Here is a 24770-nt window from a genome sequence, read left to right as displayed (position 1 = left end):
GATGCGGACTGCGCAGTGAAACTGGATGGGCAGAATCACCAGAATTCGGTTATTTCAGAATGGTTGCTCCCGGAGCTCTCGTTTTCCGACCGCTGGTCAAGGGGAACGAAGACTCTGGGAACGAGATTGCAGTAAATCAGATTTGTCAGTCGGTGAATCGCGGACTTCCGGTGTTGGACCAGCCCAGAGGGATCCCCAGAGGTCCCAGAGGTCCCAGAGGTCGCGATTCTTGGTGCTGACCAAAAGAAGCGTAACCTCCGGGGACGGGAATGTGAATGTTACCCGTTTCGCACCCAGTCGAGTTCGCACCCAGTCGAGTTCGCACCCCTGAATTAATCATAACCTTTCTATTTCGAGTTCGCCTTCACCGTCAATGGATTAAAGAACGAGAAATAAACATGTTTTGTGTGATTTTGTTTCATTTCGCTCGGTAAGAGAGAGGTAAATTTTAAGCACTTGATCGCCAGTTGAATCGATGTGGATACGAACCCAGGTGGGTGCGAAACCTCCAGCTACCCCGACACTATTCAACCTCTCTCCTGGTCTGCAACGAAGACTGACGATAACCGAAATTGCAAATCTCAAAACGGCTTGGCTTTATTTTGCTTATTACTAATCTCGAACCTCTCCAACACTTTCCAACGTCAAACAGAGTGAGATCTGGGTACGACACGCAACGCAACGCTACGTTCTCGAAGAGCGTAGTGTTGCGTGTCAGAGAGAATCACGATGTAGAAGGTTGCTCACAAAATGATACTCAGGCATCACAACAAGAAATACAAAAGATCTAAAATATTTATTCTCAAAAACACAGCTAACTACATCCACTATAAGAGCCGACTTACAGTGCCTTGCAATCAAGTAGAGTTTTACTGATAATTTATTTCAGATTTTAGAAAATTAGATTACCTAAGACATGTGAACGCTCTTCCCAGTCATCTTTGAAACGTTAAATTCTCTTCTTTGAACCAAGACCTGGTTGCTCGCACGCTAATTAACAATAATGTAGCATTAGAAGTTAGTCAAGGGTTATTTTCTTTTCCTTACAAAACGCTCTCTACTGCTGATTTTCTACAGATGAAATAACTTTAAAATATCTCGAAAGTGGAAAAAATCAAGTCATAATCACAGTTCATGTTAGTCCTGGATAATCTTAGCTCACCTTCAAATAGCCTATCCCAGCCTAACATTATTACACACAACCATTTATAAAAATTTAACGTTTATTTATTTCTGGTCACAGAGTTGCCACCCCCCAAAAAAACTGACTTAGCAGCCAGGGGAAAATACCCTTGCTGCTAAATCAGTTGCTACACCAATTTATGTGAGTTGTAAATTCTTTGACTATGTGGAATTGAAGACTTTAGAAATTACTTACACATGCTTCGACCAGCAGTGATTGAATTAAATAAATTGAAGTACTGGACTGGAGAACATCTGTGCATTCTTTGCGCGAGGTTTGTGCAGAACACCCCGTTTCCCCCACTCCACCCCTCCTCTTCAGACCACGCCAAACACAAACAAACTTAAGTCGTAAAGTAACAGTTATTTGTTAAAAAATCTTCTGACGTTTGAATATTTTTTTTATGAGACCTATCAAATTTTTTGGGCTACAAAAACAGAACGTGCAGGCTTCGGCTCTCTGATAAATAGGCAGATTAATTGTTCAAGGCTAGGTAAGTAGCCATTAGACAGGCAAAGACTGTCAACACCATCTTGGGTTTTACTTCCACCAGATCATCAGGCAGGGCGTAGGTTGTGGCACCAATCTTTCGGGCAACACTAAGGGCATATTTGGCATTTTCATGTTTCTCCTAAAGCACAAAACAAAGAAAAAAGTATAAGTTTTGACTGACAAGCCAATAACATAATATCAGCTTCCAGCATTGGAGGGAGGAACTTGCTGTAGACCGATGCCTAGGGTACTAACCCTACGAGTTACTATTATTTGATGACGATCCGCTAATTGTTTCTGCGCATCCTTACTGAGCAAACAAACTCACATGGCAAGTCATGCATCAATGTGCGCGCTAAGTAATAAAATGAACAACGATAGGGCAGATGGCCATTGCTATAGCTTTGCCTGGATTTAACGATCTTGGACGTTCGGTGATCCCTATTTTTCTTTTGATGGATCATTTCGTCTACCGATTTTGTACGTTTAGCCAAAAAATGAAGAAAATCTATCTATTAGAAGTTTGAGCTTTTGGCAAAATGCACCATCGAATTTCGTTATTTTTAGCTCCTCGTTTATCTGTGCGGCGATTTCAAATGCCTCTTGACGGGTTAAGTTTTGTGAATACGTTGGCAACCTTTGGAATTATTTACGCAACAGACCCATTTGAGACCGTTTGCTTCCGTAGACTCTCCTTCTATATAAACCCCTGTAGACCATGCTGAATTACGGGCGCCAATTTTTCGAAATCAGGCTAGTTTTCCACACGCTTTATCTCTGAAACGAAGTCGCTGACCCCCAATTTTTTTCATTTCTGACACAAGTAACTCATTCTCTGACTGCAGTAAAAAAATTCTAAAAAATCTATCGACTGGAAAATTTACGCGCGAACGTTCTTAAAGAAAAAATCTATATCTTTTTAGGTGAGTGTCTGAGCCAACTAACGTTGGGTTTTGGCTATTCTAAAATCAAAAGTATTTGTACAAGAACTACCAAGGGCCAATATCTCCGAGTACGGCTCGAGCAAGCTAGGTTAGGAAGGAGTTTATTATATGGCGCTCGGGTCATGCTTGTCATTTAATTTGCCCGCTTTTGATACACAGCTTGTGACTCTTTCCATAGAGATGGTCCATATGGCATAATCCCCACCAAGTAAGAACCAATCAGAACACTTGGATTTACCTCAAGACTACAAGTACCTTGCCATATGATATTGTTACTTAAAGGAGCTCGGTCACGGTATTTTGAGTTATTTTGGCCACATACAAAATTACCTTTAAATGGTAGGAAACCTGAAAATAACAGTTTAATAAGATAGAAAAACACCAAAGAGATGATGATAAACCACAAAGGGACAAGGATGGCTAAGGATGGAGAAGATTAACACGGATTACAAACGTCGAATTTGAAAAATTGAACTTTTCAATATGCGCAAACCGTGGCTGAGCTCCTTTAAAGTACTACTTACTTCATCAGTGGTGGCACTGGACACCATGTCATACTCCACAATGCCGGGCTTAATGACATCGACTAAATCCAGAACAGGCAGGCTGCTACTGATGCTGGGATCCTGAAAGTTTGTGATTCTGCTTGACTTGCCTGCGCCTTGTAACTTAAGATCAACAACACATGAAGGTTACCTTAACACAACTGAAAACAACGTTTTGGCTTAAAACAGGGCTTTCATTAAGGGATGTAACCCGTAACACCTGTTACAGCTGAGTGTGCTTGATTTTCCCTTGATGCTATGGGTGAAATTGCCTGTTGTTGATAGAGTTCACCCACAAACTAATAAGTATGCTACTGGTGTGGAGAACAAGGCTACAGGTGACTCAAAACTTAATGACAGCCCAGTAAAATGTACCATTTTTCAAATGATATTTAATTATCTCTTCACAGGGCACTTTTGGCATTGCTCATAGTACAAGTAAGAAGGATGCATGTCCCATTTGAACCTTCCAAAATGGCCCAGCTCACAATGAGTCTTGTCCTACACTGTAGCTCAGTTGTTAATGCCCGACAGGTATCCGGTAGGTCATGGATTCTGATAACTACATTAAGGATCCAGATTTTTTTTGGTCCAAAGATTATGCGATGCCTAACATTTCATCATTCACTTGTGGGAGTATTGTTATTCCACTTGGATGATGCAAGTCTATCACACATTACCCCCCACCTCCCTCCCCCGTCTCCTCCCAAACACACAATCTATGGAAACCAGCCATTATTCAACAGTCTGTTGAGACTCCTCGTTAAACTCCTCGACTGAGGGTACCATAGTGAGAGGAGTGCCAGATTGTGCAATAACAACAACAAAAAAGATGAACTATCCAGAACCTGCCACCAAACTGTTTGATACGCATGAGCCATTCTCCCTCCTTAAAAGTCCTACAGGCAGCGTGACATTCTTCTACCAGAGTATTTTAAATACTTTATCATTAATTTACCTTTTCATTAACCCATTCAATGATGTCTTTGTCTTCAATCTTTTTGCCATCTGGAGTCAACTTTGAGAGCAAGGCAAGTGTGTATGACCTCATCTGTTGCCAGACAACAGCTGTTGAAACAAAATCTCTTGTCAGTACATCAGGTGCATCTCGAAATTATACCGACACTGAGAAATCTAGGCAGGTAACACAGATTTTTGTGGGAAACCCCCACCAAGAAAAAAGGGGGAAAAAAAATCAGTATTGTTACAGTTTTTGTACACCACCCAGCTCCAGTGATTGCTGAAACAAATAATTCAAGTTTTTGTTTCATATGGTTGGAAAATGTTAATAACACCAAAAACTGGACATCAAGTGGACATTAGGTGTGGTGATAGATCACTTGATCTAAAAACCAAATGTGAAGAACTTAAGATAAAAGCAAAAAAGATTATGTTGGTGAACAAATTAATATCTGTGTATATATATTGTTGTGCCTAATAGGAGTTAACTGACGTTATTTCAGAGTCATATGTTCCCGCTTACCCAGGGTCAGCGTCTCATTGCAGTCGTGAATGTCTTGACCTCCAATTCCAACCAGTGAAAATTTCATTGTCTTCCCAAGCTCAACTGCATAGTTACAGTTCTCTATCTTCTTCATCTTTCCACCCATTTGTTTAAAAGGAGGCCTATTGACTTTATCCCAGTTGACAACTCCAGGTTTCACAATATCATACAGCTGCAAGAGATAACTTCACATTAAAGACCGCTTGGAAGGCTGAGCGTTTTAACCAATTTTTACCCTATCTGCATGTCACATCAACATTTTGGAATCAACTGACCTCAGCTTACTGTGCCTTTCAATAACATGCAGACTCTAAAATTCAAAGCTCAACCAACAAAATCGTTTTTCGCTACCGTCAATCAACTGTTTGGTGGCTTCTCCCAGTTCCCGACCACTGCTGAGCGCGTGGTAATCAAATCGCTGAGCATGGTTCAGACATCGAAACAGTGCTTGGAAATAGTCTGAAGCTGGGAGGAGCCACCGAACATTTGATTGATGGTAGTGAAAAACACATTTGCCGGTTAAGCTTTGAATTTTAGAGTCCGCATGTTATTGAAAGGCACAGTAAGGCAAAAAGAAAGCTAACCTTACCTGTAGCAGGACTAATCCACTGCAGAGGTCCCTGTAAAGATTGTTTACGTACGGGTTGACGCCAATACTGTTCATCCAGTTACGGAAGGCTGTGGAAAAAAAAACTGGTTAATACTTGGTTGAGCAATCTTTTCAGAACCACTCTGAGAAAGGATAAAGATTCAATTTTCTTTTTCAAATGGCAACAGTACAGCATCACTGTATTCACATACTTTTCTCTTCTCTCGTCTCCTCTCGTGGCTCTTCCAGTTCTTCAGTTTCTTCAGCATCCATTGGAGGCAAGGCTGGGTAACGATTGAACAAGTTTGCCACAAAGGCCATGTTCAATTTTGAGTTACCAGCTACAACATCCTGGAAGAGTGAAAACCATTCAAAATTATACCATTCTCTGATTTATAATTTTAATAGATGGAATTGACTCTCCATGTACCCAGCATTCTGAAGAATGCTTGTAGTAAATAATATTTACCTTAAAAACTGGGTCTACAGCTGTATAAGAATATTTTTACAGGTACAGGGAAACTAATTGAAGTCTTTTAAGTAGAGGACTGGGTAAAAATTCACTCAAGTACATGTAGCTAACCAAATTGATCTACATGATTAATCCTGGAAATTGCATTTACTAGAAACAACATGATTACTAAGTTCCCAGTTAAATATGAAACAATATGAATACTGTACCTTGGCACGCACAAACTTCCTGCAACCAATTCTATCTGCCATTTGCAGCATTTTCTCAGCTCTTTTGTTGAGGTCTTTTTCCTACAACAAACATCACAATCAGTGAAAGAGTGTTGGCTGTGACTGGCAAGCAGTAATTCTTAAATCTTTCCACCAAAAACCATGACACAGTGCCACTAGTTTATAAAGAAATGTTGTTACAAGAAATTATTATTGTCTACCTATATAGCTTGCTCAACTTACAGTCAAAGTTAGTACAGTCGAACCTCCCATAAGCGACTACCCAAACTGTCAAGCATAAGTGGTCACTTATGAGAGCTTAAACCATATTGGGTCAAAATTTTGCCTCATTAGCATATGGTAACTGCAGAGACTTACCAGAATGATGTTTAACTGCTTTATTCATGTGAAAAGTCAATTTTGAGAAAAAAAGTGAGTACTTCTCATTGAGAAATTTCCATCTCAGGAATGTGATAATGTAACAATACCTTATTACCCAATTTACGCCCTATTATCAGTCAAGCGGTCACTTACGAGAGGTTAAAAACGAATTTAAAGAAAATGCCAAACTTTTTGCTCTAAAAGTGGTCGCGGTTGCTTGCAAGAGGTGGTCGCTTACAGGAGGTTACAAAAGTAGTGATTTGACTGGGAAACTCTGGGTATTTTGGAAAACTGGTCACTGAAGAGAGGTGGTCGTTTGCCGGACGATGTTCGAATCAACTGTTTTGTACTGGAAATATGACTAATTATCATACAGACACGAGCAGTGTTTACTGGAAAATACACCACTCAAAATATTAATAAGAATCCAGGACATATTTTTGATATCCTCACTAGTGACGATAATATTGATAATGTCAATTCTTGCTTTTTCACAGTTGTTTGTGCTGTCAATTTGTCTGTATAGATATATGAATATATATATATAAATTTTATTTTCTTGTGTTAAAAACAATATTTTACCACTTAAAAATAAAATTTGTATCTTTGCATCCCCGTGTGATATCCTCTATCTACAGACAATTTATTCCTGTGGTAATTACGCCCCCGTCTTACTCACTTGCATTGGCCTGTTGTCCACAAACACTTCAGGAGGAGAAATTTGACGGAGTAGAACTGAGTAACATTCAGAATCCTACCAAAAATGAAATTTTTACAGAGTCAAAAGAAGTGTTGATTGAGTGGTAAGGTTAAGACTGTTTACCCCGGTCTTTAAAAACAGAGAAGTCCGTTAAATCGTTTAAGGCTAAATTATGTAATACTATTCTTAACTCTCAGAAAACTAATGGAATTTTTTAACTCTTATTATTCGTAGTATGTTTGAAATTGTAAGTCCAGTTTATTATTTGTAACCATTTTTAATAGTAACTTAATTAAGTATTTTATTGTAAATAATTATCGTATTTTAGCATTTTATTGTAAATAATATATTTTTAGCATTCTAATTATTTTAAGCTGAGGGCCCCAAGTTTATCAGTAACTTAAGTTACTGTCACGGGTCACCCTCATTAAATTAAGTCTTTCACTTCACTTCACTTCACTTCACTGTATAGGAGACAACTAACCCATCAGGCTGACACTTCTCTCAAGTTTCGGTAGGATGAAGTGACTAGGAGTAATTGCTCTCCCCCCCTCCTGGATGGGGCGCTGGTCTATTGTAAGGTTACACCCCCCCCCCCCCCAGCACTAAATTTGCCAATACCCATTTATATACCCAGGTGGAGTTAGGTACTGTGAGAATTAAGTGCTTTGCCCAAGAACACAACACAATGTCCCCGGCCAGGGCTCAAATCCAGACCCCTCAACCCAGGGGTGAGTGCACTAACCATGAGGCCACCAGAGAGTTGCACATGTATATAAATATGGTAACTCACGTGTATGTCATCACTGAAGTTTTTCACTCGTCGGTGGTGGCCTGCTTGCGCTAAATGGTAGTTGAACCATCTCAACAAAATTTCCTCAGGTGAAAGTGCCATCAGGTCACTAAGTGTCTCTCCCTCCATCAAGAGACGGGCCAAGCCTGGCACACTCGTCAATGTGATATTGGCAAACAAGCCAATCTAATTCAAGGGGAAAAAATACATTAGGAAGTTTAAGAAAACTACAATGGCGGCAACAGCAATGTCGCTAAACTGAAGGTTTAATGAGCAAAACAATGGCAGTGCATGTGAATTATGATTCTTAGTACATTTCTTTGCTGTCCTCTGAAAAACAACAATGTGAAATGACCAAATTCTACATTGGCCAGAGAACATGAACCACGACAGATAATCTTTAAACGTTACATTTCAAACTTTATGCTGTGTTCCATACTCATTTTAGAGATAGTTTTGACAGAGAAACATTGAAACTAAATACCTTTTGAGTATCGCAAGATTGGTGGATAGAATAGTTATTTTTAGTTGGCGTTACCCTTGGCATCCCTGTCGTAGTTACTTAAACTATCAATCATATTTAAACCTTATTATTGAGGTTGAAGTTAAGACTGACTACACTAATTGCCATTCAAGTTAGGGTTTCAAAAACTGGTAATGGACAAGAAAAAGCAATGCAAAACTGAAAACAAGTTTACTTAGAACTGCAAGAAAATTCTACAAAGCACTCAGAATTAAACTTACCCTGATGATCTGCCACAGGACACCCAGTACAAGGTGAGGCTTTCCCTGTTCAAGGTCCTCAGCTCCAATGTTGACAATGTTGCAGCCAATAGCTTGAGCTGAGTTTAGAGCCAGAGTCATGTTCTCATGAATTTTATAGATGCTCAATGATTTTCCTGATTTTGGTTTGTTGATAGCACGTTCGTCGACAGTGTCAGGCACAGACAAATTTATCATTTTACTAATTAAAAGGGAAAAAAGGAAAGAATGCATTTGATTTCCTCCAGCATTGTTCCAAAATATAATCACACGGGAAGTTTTACAATCAATATTAAGGCAACATGACTACACTGTACTGTACACTGCATGGAGTCACTTTTTACTTCATGTTCAATTTCACCTTCAGAAATACACCAAATATGTAACAATGAAAGAGAAATGAAGAGGGATGGCTTAGAATTAAGATGATTCCAAACAAATTACATACTACCTTTCTAACATACACCATCTGTTACAATGCTGATATTAGGTCTTAGAAAAGGAGAGCCCCAGGCCTACAACACTAATTCAAAACACTTGTGGCCCTGCACATGTATAACCAGTCCTTTTACATGTAAGAGAAGAGGCATGTTGACTGAAAGCTCATTTTGACTATGTGCCATATCGATTCTTTTGTGTTTAATCAGGTTGATTTGCACATAATTTTCATTTTTTTTACTGTTTTATCTGAAATTCTTGCTTAGAAATTGATGTACTGCAGGCTGTTAACTCAGATGTCACACTATTCTTGATTTAAGAAATATAAAATATGTACTTTGTTTTTATCGAGTTATAGAAACACGAGTGACAGTTTGGGAGAAGGAGAAATGCTGGGGAAACACATGCTGTTGGGCGAGTGCTTCCACAGCTTTTTCGAGTTCTCCCAAACAATTAGATTAAGAGCTTGAGATTTCTATAGTGTGACAGTTGACGAGGGCGCAGCACGAGTTTCCTATCACGCATAGAAATTGAGAGCTAATAGTCTAATTGTTCTAGAATAAATCTACTAGTCACTCAAAACTCTATCTAAATCCTCTTCACAGACACTTCAAAAACACCAAGAAGTGGCCGTCATTTTGTTAACACTGTTATGCTACTCACTATCTATCACAGAATAGATAGTGAGTAGCATAGCCAATCAGAGAACACCTTATGTGTTAGAACGCTGGTAGATTAACTCTAAAACTTGATAGAAACACAAAGAACATGTTTTCTATTTCTTCTAAAAAATACCACAACCCCCAATAAAATAACTTGTTTACTTTGATCGTCAAAATGTAAATTCTCTTTGATCGTGCTCATCATTACGTCAACAGCTCATGCTTGTTCTGTGTTTCTATTGAGTTATAGGAACACAATTTTGAACTAATCAGCATGCATATTTTCTTTGGGCTATTTTCTAACATGTCATATTGCATTCATTCATTACTGTCAGTATACATGGACAGCTTGCAAGTAAATGTGATTAACTGAATCATCATTTTTGATCATTTTAGATTACTATAAACTCACCACAATATGATCCCATCCTGTATCTTTGTGAATATATCCTGGGTTGCAGGATCAATTGGTAAGTACACCTTAGCTTCTTTGTCATCTTGTAGTGCAGTGTTCATCCAGTCGGCAAAAGCGACCCTCTCTGCATCCGAGTATGAATGCTTTGTGCCTTCTGCCGAACTTTCCGATGTTCCACCTGAAGTTGCAATTTGCTCTTTCTTCTTTAATAATTTCTTGAATTCTGAACCAGCTGAAAACTTTTTGCTGTTTTTCTTATAAATCTAAAAAGACAACAAGTTGTATAATTTCTTTTAGATCAAGCTCTCAAGATGCCGATGTGATGTTAACCACTTTCTTCCATTTAATTTCTGTGGTGTGGAGATTGAGTTACACACATTTTGGCAAAACTTGTTTCACTGTCAAAGTATTTCAAAATTTTCCAATCTCTTTTTAAATGTAAAGCTAATAAACAAGAACTATTAACAGTCCAAAAAATGTATGGTTTGAAGGGGTTTTAGGTTAAAACACAAGTGCCACCAGTGATTTGTATGTGGTTGGCTTTGAACCTTGGCAGATACCTTAAACTGTGATTCTGATAGACTTTGCAGTATTTCTTGAAAACTATTTTCTGAATTCTTGTGGTTATTAGGGTTAGGGAGAAAGTGGATTTTGAACAAGGCTTTATCTGTACTTTGTAGAGCACATTAAGTAAATCACCAGTGTCCTGATGACTGGTGAAAAGTGAAACAATAACTGCGGACACGTCTAAAGTATATTGTTTCGAGACCTCATTAGCCCTGAAGATTTAAAATAACTCGTTGGCTATTCATGCATAATTGACATGATTAGATAGTAATCAACTACTCATTAAAAGAAACCCAAACATCTAATCTGGACTAAAAGGCACTATAATTTTCTGCCAACTAATTGGCATACTTAGGAATACAATTTGCCAAACTATAATCTTGTATAAATGAACCTAATTGCCAGTTAAACCCCAGACTGGAAATGGAAATGTGATAGAATGCTAATTACTTTAAACACATCACTCGCGAGAAGACCTCAATGTCTTCATCAACACTTTAACACAGCAGCTGTTATTTTGTCATAATTTGATGCAGACACACATTTCCGCTTCCGATTCCAGAAAAATAAGCTTACTGAATGAAAAATCGCGACTCACCTCCAAAAATTCATTGAACTCCACCGTTCCATTTCGATCGGCATCCACCTCCTTTACAATGTCACGTAATTTATAGCCAGGTATATCTTCTCCAAGAGCTTTCATGACGTTTCCAATTTCGCTAGCCGTTATATGACCATTCTTATCCAAATCAAACTTTGATTTAGGAAGACAAAAGTAAAACAAGGTTGAGCTTTCTTGCAGCTCACAACTGGACATGTACACAAGTGAACGATATCGAAACAGAATAAATAAGCGACAAGAAAAGCCTAGATATAGCAAATAAGCTCTGAAGTACGGCACGAACATAAAACAGTAAACGGTAAAACTGACATGAGGTGTCGACTGTTTTTCAGGAAAGTTGTCTCAAAATATTGTAACTAATTTCACAAAGTGAACATCACAAAAGCAATTCGATTTCAATCATACACAGAAGCAAATTTACCTGTTCGAAAGACTCCCGAATATCAGCCAGTTCGTCCTCCGAAAGATGAAAGTCAGCCATTTTGACGAGTAGTCCAGGAATGTGTTCCTCGCAAATAAAGAACAAGGAACAAGACAAACTAGTGACAATGTATGGTCAATATGTCTGCTTCAGTGGGCCGTGCCAAGGTTTAAAACGCACACACTTCCCTTTTCCATCAGCAACGACCTCCTATTGGTCAACAACCACTATCTGTGACCAAATTTGGTCATTGAAATTACTCCCCAGAGGTTTTTATTTCGATTGCTTTTCGATTTCGTGTTCCGCCAAAATATCGCGCTTTGACGAGGGGGAGGTCATTATCGACTAACAGATATTAACGGCTACAAATGTGCCTAAATTTGGACATTAGCAACATCGATCGTCAATTTTACGCTTCCTGTATTCAGATATGCTATTTTCGAGCGAAGTGAATGTGCGTGTGTCCCAGAGACCCGCATTCCTCTGTAACCATAATGCGGCTTTTCGTTCTTGCGAAGTTCCGGTTTTGGTGATTTTATTTTAGTTTCGATTCGTTCCACAGTTAAAATAAACTCTGAGAAACTCAAATCAAATGAGCACTTCATGTTGTCAACTCGAGTTCTGTTTCAAGAACACACAGAACTAGTGATCTTTATGAGTTACGAAAGGTCAACTGTTTTATTTATCGCTTGAGCGCTCCAGAGTATAAATTCCGAAGTCATCCACTCTTTTGGAAGAAAGGAAATTTCCATAAGTATTGTTCTTCTTTGAGTATTTTTGTGTTTGCTATTGTGCAAGCCGAAAAATTCAAGCTATTATGTGTTGTGACTGACATAAAAGCAAAAGTAAACATTGACTTTGTACATGACGTCGGCTTAAATTTGACTAATTTCTCAGAGGTCTTTTAAAATTCCTTTTTCGTCTAACGAGGTCCGCCATGATCAATATCGCTGGAACTTAAATAGTTGGAAAAAGGTTATCTTTGGTAGCAGGGAAATCGTTGAAAGATGAACGTCGATTCCTAAACAACACTAGGAAAACGAAATTGAGAAATAGAAAGGGTAAATAATCTGCAAACGAGAAAATCACTTGTATATATATTCACGCAGTGAATTTGACTTCAGACAAGCTGATATCGATTTAAAAAACAAATAGACTATTTTGCATTATTATTTTTCTACATCGCAATCAATTAAAATCAGGACGCAAGGGAGCCAAGTTGTGTGACAATATGACGCGAGTCAGATATCACGATCAGAAGTGTCACGTTGTGTGACGACCCCATGCCAAGGAGAGATGTGCGTTTCCCCGGAGATTCTACATAAAATGAGTTAGTGAAGATCAATGAAAGCAATAACAGATAACTCATTTCTTTTATATTAATCTGCGAACAGGTGATCACTCCACCTGCCATAATCCAGTGGCTTATATATCTGCCACAGGAGTATGGGGTGCCATTTCCGCCAAAATTATTGTTTCATTATTATTAGGCACAATGTTTTATTATTAGGCACCAGTTAATTATTATTAGGCACAATGTTTTATTATTAGGCACCAGTTTATTATTATTAGGCACAATGTTTTATTATTAGGCACCAGTTTATTATTGTTTGGAATTATTTTTTATTATTAGTCACCTTGTTGCATTATTAGGCATTGATTTTCATTATTAGCACTTTTCCCGCCTTTTTTCGTCTCGATTTAAAAAATGATTGACAGGCCTAGCACGACTCCCACTGTTTCGTGATAAACGGTCTTTGACCTTTAGAGTTTAGCTCTAACAAGTATGTCTTTCAGAGATTTTCCTCTCCTGTAGGAGATGAAAGGAGGGTCTCTGTATATTTCTCTAAGCAGAGGTTGATCTTGGATTAAATGCCATTTGCTCATTAAAATGCTTTTAAGATTGGGCACTGATGGATTATATTGTGTGACAAAAGACAATAATCTCTTTTGCAATTTTGGTTTCTGTTGTAGTGCCGACTTCCTGTTTTTAAATTCGATTTCTGCGAGGACTTTGTTGACCAGTTTATCTGGATAGCCTCGAACACGCAAATTTGATCTGAAATTTTTTATCTTTTCTTCAAAACTTGTTTTTGAAGAGTTTGTTCTCAGAAGCCTAAGTGCTTCACCTTTTATAAAACCTTTTTTCACACCTGGAGCGTGACAGGAAGAGAAATGCGTGTATTGAAATTTCTCAGTCGGCTTGAAGTGTGTGCAGATATCAAAGATTGAATCTTTGTAAAATCTCTCGCCTTTGAAGACAGTAGTGTCTAGGAAATTTATTTCCTTCTCTGATATTTCAGCCGTGAATTTAATGGTAGGATGGTGCCTGTTTGCTTCTGAAATAAACTGATCTATTTCCTCTCTGCTTGTGTTCCACAACGAGAACACGTCATCTATGTATCTCCTCCACTAAGTCACTGTCATGAGACACACCAACACAAGCAACAATCTCTTGTAATCGGGAGGTAACTTCATGCCTTAAGTCGGAAATAGTGTTAGTTGCCATCGTTTTATACTTCGAGGATAAATTGCTTCTACATACTCAGCTACATTTTGCTTTTTCTGGGCCTACAAAGTCAAGATGTCTATCCCTTGATCATTCGCAATGTCTGCCATGTTGTTCTCATGTGTAAAACCGCTGACTACTTGGAGATAGTAAGGTACGAAAATAATACGAAACAGTGCCTAATAATAAAGATGAAATAATAATAGAAAATAATGCCAAACAATAATAAAATAGTGTCTAATAATAAGAGATTGTGCCTAATAATAAAACATTGTGCCTAATAATAATAAACTGGTGCCTAATAATAAAACATTGTGCTTAATAATAATTAACTGGTGCCTAATAATAAAACATTGTGCCTAATAATAATAAAACAATAATTTTGGCGGAAATGGCACCCCATACAGGAGGTATTTTTATTTCTTCTTTCTGGCAGGGCGGGGCGGGGGGGGGGGGAGGGGACGGGGCGCGCGGTGGGTGTTTAAACTTTTAATCATTGGATAAATTTTCATCGGGTTTTGAACCGGGCTATCTTTCTACTGCAGTTCTTGCCAAGTGTTTTTCCACATTGATAAGCTGTTTCTCTTCATATCATTGAGAGGCACCCCTCGATTTCTCAGTCATTTTGTACATCTTTTGCGTAGGTTGTTTTCTTTTTGTTTTCTAAGATTTCAATTTCAAACAGCAAGCATCGTTCACAAACAGTTCTTGGGTCTAAAATTAAAATGGTCTGCCCCCGGGGTCTGCGATTGATCGAATAATCCTAATCCTTAGCGCCGGTATAAACACTATATCGAGGATTTTGTGACGCGTCCTGCTGCATTTACACCGCTCCCTAATTGGTTCCTGTGTTGGACATTGTCCAAGAATGATTGACATGTTTAATTTATGTCTAGACGAAAACGTCAACGCTCGTTTTAAAGGTTCGTTTAGACTGTTGCCAGCCAGACTTTCTCTCTTAGGGTGTTTATCCGTGAACAAGAATGCATATAGGTCGATATGGACAAAAAGGGGTTTGACTGCCTTACCGATGTCTCATCCCCAACCCTTCTAGTCTGAAATTTCTAGCCTCATAAATATCAGTGAACGCGGAGTGTAAGTATTAAGTGAAACTGAAAATAAATCTATGTTCCCACCAGTCCGGGGCACCAGCACGGAGATAATTTAATTTCAACAACTGTAACAAGAGTGACTCCTATTAGGAGCCAGTTGGTGATATTCATAGGCTCCTGTTCACATATAGCCCAGATATCTCTTAGGCAGCTGGCATAAGACTCTTGGAATCGTCACGCATAAATAGCTGGTTTTCACATGACGTCACTAAAATTCAAACTACAAAACTATTGATCTTCCTGATATTTTACTTTGATGATGTATAAGAGCAGCTGAAAACTAATATTCATACAAATTGTCGCTCCGAATGGGTTCTTGGTTTTGTGATACACTACGCTTGAATTTCGAAGCTTTTGCGTGACGCGGCATTTACATGACGGCGTCATGATGGTTAAAAAAGTGACTTATTTCGGGGAATTTGGCTATCTGAACAGTTCATGTCTTGGAAAAAGTATTATTTTAATGTTTTAGAGTACCTCAACAGATAAATTCGCGGTTTTGTAGCAAAACTCAGGGACAGATGTTTCTGTTGGTTTCCGGCCTCCATGTTGGTGCCCATACGGATGGGCACCAGCATGGCGTCTCCATACAAATCTCTATAAATTTGGATAAAAAAATTTTCCGCATATCTTGCATAAGAAAAATTGCTGTGACCAGAATCTTGGCGAGAGTCTTTGCATATTTACTTTCTTTCATTCTCCAGATTCTGGACTTAATCTATTGAACGGTTTTGATTTTTATTTTAATCTATTTTGAATGGTGTGACACTGAAAACCAGCAATTAAAGAAAGGCTATTGCGTGACAAGCAAAAGACAATCGATATGGTAATTACAATACCTCCGAGATCGTGCACTGGCGTGACACCCGCGTGACAACAAATCACTTCGAATATTGAAATGGCATTTCATAATTACTCCGAAAACTACCTTCAGTTGCGTTACATTTTGCGTCGTGCACGGGAAAAGAAAACTAACAGGGTGATCCATTTCTTTATTCTGAAAACTTTTGGATCTTTTTTCAATTAAAATGTATTAATTTGCTGGACAATCCCTTCCACAATTATTCCACAAAATCTTTGAACATAGAAAATGGTTGAACATAAATGGATGGGCCACTGAGATAAACTTTTAGGCAAGCCGAATGGTAGTCCACAATTATAACTCAAAAACTCTATAGATTTCAGCAACAATGCGGTGTTAGCCTTTGAAGATTTCACTTGAAAAAGCCACCCAGCTAATCTCGAACGTAGATCTCCCACGTCAAACAGAGTGAGATTTGGGTGCGAGAGTCGCCGCGACAGCAAACCCTTGCTGTTCAATTCGTAGCAAGATCAGAGAATTTCCAGTTTAGAAAGTTGGAATACTTCCTGCGGAATCTTGATAGTTTTATCCACATAAAGTTTACGAAGATTCACAAGTTCGCCAATACTTCCTGGAAGTTCCGTAAAAAGATTACCTTCGATGTGAAGGATTTCCAAATTCCTCAGGTTCCTGAAATTATCTGGCAGCCATTTGAGATGGTTGTTGGACAGGTCCAGCTGTTCCAAGTCAGTCATTTCTCCGATACTGCTCCGCAGAAAATCTGGGAGTTCCGTTATCTCGTTTTGACCGAAGTCAAGTGAATGGAGATTTGGTAGTTTACAAAGCACTTCTGGAAAGGTGCCCATTCCATTGCAATTTAGAGACAACACTTGAAGGATCTGAAGGCGATGGAACCAAAATGGCAGGTTTCTGATGTTGTTCTTTCCCAGATCGAGTTCTTCTAAGTTACGCAGGTTAGTGATACTATCAGGCACCGACGTCAGGGCATTGCCATTGAGGTTCAATATTTGTAATTCCGGCAGACTCACGACGGAGAATGGGATCGTCTCAAGGCCATTGTTGTCTAGGCACAATACGCGCAATGAATCCAGTTCCGCAAAGGAATATGGAATAGTGTGAATAGTGTTCCGCCCTAAAAACAATTCCCTCAGATGTCTTAGTTGTTTAATCTTGTCAGGCAATTCTTTTATCTTGTTTCCAGCAAGGAAAAGGTATTCCAGATTGACCAAGGAGCAGATTGCACTAGGAAAAAATGGCATTCCATTGTTTTCTACAGAGAGATAGGTGAGCTGTTGGAAACTTTCAAACCAATCTGGAAAAGTTCGTAAATGATTGCCGTTTAGATACAAGCGTCTGAGATTGTCGAGAAATCGCAAATTCTCCGGAAGATAAGCAAGCTTGTTATAATTCAAACTTACAATGCGCAACCTGGAAAGCTTGCCGATTCCAAAAGGCAACTCATCAACTTCGTTGTAGTCAAGGACAAGCGTGTTGAGATTCACCAACTCACACACGGTTGGAGAGACATATTTGAGCTCATGCCAACTAAGATCAAGAGTTAGCCTCCCTCCGACCCTTCTGACTGCAGGAAGAATTTGGCGGATGCTGAGTGGATGCCCAAACTCGTCCATTTCGTCATCAAAGGAAGAAGCCAACGACGCGTCTTGCTGGGAAGCAGAAGCAGAATGGGCATCCACACGCCATCCTCTCCATGTGTAGCGTGACCCTTGAGTCTCTACTTTGACTGGCTTTTCCTTTCTCGGACGTTTCGGAAGCTGTACATTAACCGTTGGTAGAAACCCTGCTTTCTTGAGCTCACGGACGAGTATACCCCACTTGGGTGATGGGCGCATAGCCTCGCCAACCCTTGTTGTGGTTTCACGGGCCTTGCGCTTCACAACCTCAGCTGTGTTAGGTTTTGCGTCTTCAGATTTCAAGCAACAAAGTCCTTGTCCTCCTTCAAATATGTCCCTCTCCTCTTCAGGGTCGTTGAGATTAATTTCCGAAAATATCATAGAACGATCCTCGGCCACTGCCGTGCTAGATTCAGGAGGGATGGGAAAGGATTTTTGGACTTCTGCAATCGCATTTGGATCTACATTGTTTAACTTCTGCTTGACGTGCTTCTTGGGCTTTTCACTTTTGCACAGAGTTAAAAGTTTGGCGTTGTTACTTACGTTTAGGGTCTCAAGCTCGGACAGAAACTGCAGCAGTGCAGCTGGTAGTTCCGATAACTTGTTGTCGTCCAAATAAAGCTCCTTCAAATGGACGAGTTCTTCCAAGCTAGTTGGAATAGACTCGATGTCATTGTCACTCAAAACCAAAACCTTAAGACTTGATAGTGTGAAAACAGCTTCGGGAATATTTTCAAGGGCATTACCTTCCGTGTTTAGATACTCCAGGCACTTTAGGTAACGCATACTAGGAGGAAGGCTCTTGATGTTGTTGAAGGCTAGATTTAGCCTTCGAAGGTAGCACAGGTGACTAACACAATATGGCAGAGTTTCGATGAGATTTCGATTCAGTTCCAAGACTTCTAATTTGATCGAGGTACACACCTGAGCGGGAAGAAACTCTAAATAATTATTTCCGAGGTGAAGCTCCTTGAGATTGCGAAGTGCTGCAAATTGATAAGGGAAAGTCGAAATCTTATTGCAATTGAGATTGAGCACTTCGATGGTCCGTCTCTCACAGACCTGCGCTGGGAGTGACTTCAACTTCCAGAAACTCAAATTCAGAGTTAGTTTATCATTTTCGACGACGACATCGGGAAGATTAGCAGGACCTATATCCTCGAAGTCATCCGGCCATGAGATATCTATCTGCGAGGTTCCGATATCGGGTCTTAAGTCCGTGCTGGTCCCTTCATTTCTTGTCAAGCAGTTTCCCATTAATCGTAGATGTCGCTTGTACTACTGTTGTATTCTGAAATCGTTACAGACACAGTTTTGCAAGCCACAACGAATTCCAGAGAAGCTCCATTAACAACTCAACATACCACCACAACGAAGCGACGGCTCCATTCTGTTATTTCTGCCGTGCAGAAGTAACTGCAGATTCGTCACGATTCATGCAGCAAATGCAAATGAGTTAGCTGGTGGCGCAAGAAATCGCCAATTACCAACCAGTGTTCAACAGGTTGAATGCAAACAAGCTGGTTTCGCGTTATTGATATAAATTGTTTCAGGCAGCCCATTTGTCAGTTACACGCAATTTGAAACTGTCTAGTCCGAACACAACATTGTATGCCATGATTTTCTGATTTAAAATAGACAGCTTCTTATTAGCCTGGCTGGCTCTTACCACTCGAGAGAAGTCAAAGTTGTGAGCTGAATGACGTTCACGTCAGAGATCCGAGTAGCCTCATAAGTTGTTTGCAATGCTTCTATTTTTAGCACATACGTCAAGGTGCTATCATCGCTTTGGAATTTTCTTTTCAAATGGTACGGAAATTTCCTTGGAAAGGTTCCGGCAAATTCGAAAACTGTTATTTTCCGAAATGATAGAATTCAACGAGGAAAATCAAATAGAACGAAAAGATACAATAAAAAATTTCAGTACACCTCTCGAGATTGTCCTCTTTTCCGGAAGTTCAGGAAAATGATGTTCCATTCGTCACTGAAAATTTTCTCAAATTTAAATCAAAACTTTTAGTTGGCTGGAAAGTGCCCTGTCTCGTGTTATGATGTCACTTTTATGCCGTGCTTTTTCTGCCCAGGCTTTCGATCTCTGTGATCCTAAACCTTCTCAGAGAAGAAATTCAATGACCAACTTGAAATTTTCGGACATTTTGTTATAATTAATTTGAATCCGTAATGAAATCTTATTTTGCGTACTCTACGTTGTTGGTTTCACAAAAGAACCTGGGGACCTAATAGAGAAAATAAGAAACCGCGAGGAACATAACGTAAATAAATGAACATGTCAACCGAAGCTACTTGACAATAAACTGTTGGCAGTCTGATTTTCTCTCGAAATAAGCGGGGATTACGAGGCGATTCATTTCAGATTAGAAGGGACTGGGCCGCACAAGACGTGGGTGCGACACTCGCCTGACCTAAAGAGAAACGCCTGACTGCCAGCAACCTAGCATGACAAGAACGATCTTATAACGAGTAACCGAGAGATCGTCGTCTCTTGAATTAACTCAACGAATATCCTTCTTTAGGGTAACGGAGCATAGACATAAGGGGGCTAAACAAGCAAAAGCCATATAACAGAAGCAAAGAAGGTTCGACAACTGGAGCAATCGAAGCAGGTATCAGCGCTTCTAATTAAATTCAATTGTTAGAGAACAAGAGAACTAAATTCACGCACATACAAACACTGAGCCAGTGCATGATACACAAGCCTCAAGCATTTCATTCATTCGCCTTGAGGCTGCGTTTAAGGCAGCGTCCACACTACACCGAAGAAATTTGAAAACGCAGCTTCGTTTCTACGGTTAGGCCTAACGTCTTCACTTATCTGTCGCGAAAACGGAGCTTTTCGAAAACGCTTTTCAAACCGGAGGAATTTGAAAAGGCCGACTGTGCGTTTTAGTGTGGACGGAAAACTTTTTGAAAACGGAGCTTTTCGAAAACGCTTTTCAAGCCGGAAGAATTCGAAAACGCCGATTTTGCGTTTTAGCGTGGACGGAAAACTTTTTGAAAACGAAGCTTTTCGAAAACGATGACGTCACGATTATCTTGAGATTTCCCTAACCGTGTTTTCCTCAAACACAAGTGTGGCGTAGTGTGGACGGAAAACATCTGATGCGCGACCGGAAAACGCCGTTTTCAAATTTTTCTTGGGTAGTGTGGACGGGGCCATAGCGTGTCGTGTCTGTTTACGTAAGACGCGAAAAACTCGAAACGCTTTAAGACAGTAAGAAGACATTGATGTTACGACAAACAGATTGCAAGTACGAAGTAAATTTATTTCAGTCACTAAAATTACTACAAGGATTCAGACGTTATACACACTTTGAAAAATAATTTACACTTGCAAGATCCCACAACCATCGACTTGAAAAACGCTTGTACCAGCGTCATACAGTCACTCTTACTTTTTTTTTCATTACTGAGGTAATTACAATTACAAAACATTAAATGTTCATGTATTGGCATTAAACATAATTAACCCTACTCAAAAATTACGCGTTGCGGAGAAGTCGTATGACGGGCCAATAGGAATTGAAGCAATGACCACAGTCAGATGAAGAATGATTTTATATTTTGACTTGGATATCCGTCACTTCTATATTGTTTAGATCAATTCGGTTTGCAGGTCATAAAAAGAGAAAAAAAAGAAAATTCAATCGTGGTTCTCCTTTTTCATTACAGAATTTGGCCATTTTACATTGTTTTAGAAGTGCTCCGTGAGTCGTATTAGCAGAATGCATAATGAACGTGCCCGAAAGCCGATCAACGAACTTTGTTCATGCAGCGACGTTCTAGTAGCTGCTGCACTCGTGGTCACTAAAAATCTCAAGTATTTTATATTTCTGCCGCAGAGCGTCAGAGATGTAAAAGCAGAGGGCCTAAGCAAACCACGAAGACGATGGCAACGAAACAAAATGACCAAACAAAATGTTATCAGCAAAACAATAGCAGTGCACATGCGTTGTGAATCTTTGTAATTTTCTTTGCCGTCCTCTGCAAAACAAGAACGGGAAATGACCAAGTTGAACGTAATCTGCGGAACGCGAATGACGGCGGCTAATTTTTCGTATATCCATTTGGAACTGAACGCTGTCATTGCATATCGAGCCTGGGCACATTTTTAGAGCCATTGGCGTACTGAGACAATCGTGAACTTCACTGGTAAAATAAAAATTCATTTTTTATCAGGCGTAGTCCTCGCTTAAGCTCCCTAGCGTGTAAGTTCTGAATGTGGTATTTCGCTTGATTACAATGGCCCACCTTTGACCATGCAGCGTTGAATAAAATTTTGCCCCTTTGATAAATCAATCTTGTCTATCTAGCTACAACATATAGTCTCTCCCACGTAACATGATATCCTCTACATTTTACATAAATATACTTTATAGAAACCAAAACGTTGGAACGAAGGGAACAGATCAAATGCAAACATCCACATCACCAGAAATAGGCTTGGAAAAAACTGAAAACTATAAATTAGTTCCACTTGAAATCTGCCCTTCCCTCTTTAATTGTTTTACAAAAGAAAAGCAATCCCTACAAAAAGAAAGTGCCACGCTCTACTTTGAATTTCGACATTGCAATTTATTTCACAAATTTTACAATAATTGTCAAATTGTCCGCTCTCGCTCGTTGACGCATTGCATGAATTATAAATTCATGTATCTTTCCGCTTATTGACAATAAAATTAGGTAATGAGCGCGCGAGAATTTCTGCAGTTGCTGTAAAATATCATTTTCACCTACTTGAGTGTTGAAGTTTACAATTGATCCGTATACCCACAGCAAGCAATCCCTCTACAATCTCCACCCTCCTATACAAATTAAGCTACACAAAACCTTATAAATCCTACTGTACAAAAGCAGAGCCATTCACTGCACTTCAATAAACCATACAAAAATATAAAGTTAATTCTTCTTTGTAACCAAGCCTTACCTGGTGTCGAGGCTTAGACTAGCGGGAAATATGCACGGCTGCGTAGAGTTCTTTGACGTCAATGTTAAACTTGAACGAAGTGGACACGTTTTCATTTCGTCTGGAAAAGATACCCTGCGAGGGCACGTCTCAAACTACTGTTTTTCCCCTTGCAAGGAAATAGAAAAGAACGCCTGCAAGCAGGCTAAGAAGACAGCCATGACGACTTGAATTTTAATTTATATCAATATTCACTCATACCTTTTGCGCATCCCGATTTCCAACAAACAGCTAACTCTGAACAAGGACCCAGACAGCTCGGAAAGGCTTGGTTACTTCGTCTATTTCAATATGTAAGCATGAAAGGCGTTTAAGCTGGCGCAAGTACAAAGTGCTAAGCACAGAAGTTGAGTAAGATTTAAAGAGACTTACTTGAAGCGACTTAAAAAAGTTACGTCAAAGAATGCGCAAATTCAAAATTCGTTCACTATAATTTTGAGGCCTCCAGAGATTTGAAAGCAACTCTGAACATAGCAAATCATACCTTAATGCTGTTGCGACATAGCTCCTTACAAAGGGACGAGAAAGGCTTACCAATCGAAGCTTAAAACCACTATAAAAGAACCCTACGTTTGTGCACCCTCCAGTAAGGGGACACCGTGGGATTCCCGTATGGGCTAGTGTCAGGGTCCCGTATGGGAGATTCAACTGCATCAAATCCTCCATTTTGAACCCGACTTATCCCCGTAGTCTTGTCATGTGACTGGTAATATTACAGGTTGGTACGCACGGGCTGAAACTACAACGAATGGAAACTACAACGAAGATGAATGACAATTGAATGCAAGGAGCTCCACGAGTGAGCAAGAGCCTGTATATTTAACATGATTTCCGCTGAACATTCGAGCAATAATGGCGAAAATAAAGTTACCAAAAAACTATGGCAATATTATAGAATACAGTTAAGAAGACCTTATCACGACTTAAGCTCTCGGGCTGACCCCGTCAGGGAAAACTGAATTTGATGTTATCCATATTTTAATAAAAACGGACATTTCACGTCAGTTCAAAACACAATAACGAACGCTTTTAATAAGTATTCTCACGAGGTTTGACAATAACTTTCTCGAGAGTGCTTGAGAATTTAATCGCGGGGTCACTTAGAGAAATGAATTAAAGTGAGAGGTTTCAAAGAGCATTCAAAAAGTTAGAGCTATAAGCAGACTTTTAGTAAATAATCTTTGCATGTATTGCTTGAACTTTGAGCGGAATCCGTCTTACTAGTTCTTCGTCAGTAACGTAAATATGATTTACGCGACCCCTCCCCCTACACCTAAGAGATTCGCATTTGTTTTGAATGCACAATCAAATCACAATTAAAGGAATTGTTTACGGTGGTGGGAGCGTTTTGATTACATTTTGGATTTAATTAACGTCGTCTCTATGACGCGCAAAAAATATACATTCTGCTGTACAAGGCGCGAATTTCATGCGTATGTTATAGACCGCATTCTAACTTTGATTGGTAAATTTGCATAATTCTCGATTGAGTATAGTACGTGACATTTTCCTACAAAATTCTCTTCAGGCTTTAACTACATTCTGATTGTATTGTCAGCTACTACAGCGCTAGGTGGCTGCGTTGCTGAAACCGACGGCATGTTCACGGAAGGAACCACATGTGTCACCCCGGGTTGAGCCATCGCGGTTGGGTACGGTGTGTACATCGGTTGAAGGCCCCCCATTGGAAGGTAGGCGGGGGCCCCGGTGGGGACACCCGCAATGGGCATAACGGACATCTGGGGCATAACAGGGGGAATCTGCGCATAGGTGAATTGAGGAGGGATATTTTCGTAGGTTGAAAGAAATCGTTGTTGCTGCACTAGCTTGTCCTCGTTCATTTTCAGTTGATCTTGCTGTGCTTGGATTTGACGGTATAGCTCCTTCTGCTGTTCCTAAAATTAAATCCCGAAAGAAGAATTATTACATGGCCAATACTTCGCTGGCTAAAACGTTTGAATCCCGTTGGTCTCTTTACATAGACATTGCACTGTTGGATTCTCACAAAT

The 24770-nt window shown here is 39.5% G+C and overlaps 3 protein-coding genes across 5 annotated transcripts in view; all 3 read right to left on the bottom strand.

The window, feature by feature from the left end:
* Positions 1 to 777: 777 nt before the first annotated feature.
* Positions 778 to 11963, bottom strand: LOC145499294 (plastin-3-like). The gene is made up of 13 exons (XM_081478795.1): positions 11700 to 11963; positions 11255 to 11410; positions 10087 to 10352; positions 8557 to 8776; positions 7813 to 7998; positions 6999 to 7073; positions 5939 to 6019; positions 5470 to 5608; positions 5258 to 5346; positions 4648 to 4840; positions 4123 to 4232; positions 3144 to 3287; positions 778 to 1814 (listed from the first exon to the last, which is right to left on the bottom strand). Exons 1-13 carry the CDS (start codon positions 11757 to 11759, stop codon positions 1659 to 1661), a joined length of 1875 nt encoding a protein of 624 aa, XP_081334921.1. The 5' UTR covers positions 11760 to 11963; the 3' UTR covers positions 778 to 1658.
* A 2774-nt stretch (positions 11964 to 14737) lies between these two features.
* LOC145499289 (uncharacterized) lies at positions 14738 to 19579 on the bottom strand. Its single transcript, XM_081478788.1, has one exon. The coding sequence runs from the start codon at positions 19032 to 19034 to the stop codon at positions 16653 to 16655; it is 2382 nt and encodes a 793-aa protein (XP_081334914.1). The 5' UTR covers positions 19035 to 19579; the 3' UTR covers positions 14738 to 16652.
* A 1467-nt stretch (positions 19580 to 21046) lies between these two features.
* LOC145499286 (epidermal growth factor receptor kinase substrate 8-like) overlaps positions 21047 to 24770 on the bottom strand; it is a 34298-nt gene continuing 30574 nt past the window's right edge. For all 3 annotated transcript variants that reach the window (XM_081478784.1, XM_081478785.1, XM_081478786.1), the window contains one exon: positions 21047 to 24656. In XM_081478784.1, coding sequence (XP_081334910.1) covers positions 24297 to 24656 — 360 coding nt within the window. In that variant the 3' untranslated portion in view covers positions 21047 to 24296. The remainder of the gene's footprint in view (positions 24657 to 24770) is intronic.

Source organism: Orbicella franksi, chromosome 10 (genome assembly GCF_964199315.1).
Source record: "Orbicella franksi chromosome 10, jaOrbFran1.1, whole genome shotgun sequence".
NCBI classification, from domain to species: Eukaryota; Metazoa; Cnidaria; class Anthozoa; order Scleractinia; family Merulinidae; genus Orbicella; species Orbicella franksi.
Note: the sequence above shows the minus strand (reverse complement) of the source record. Positions and strands in the feature narration are given on the sequence as shown.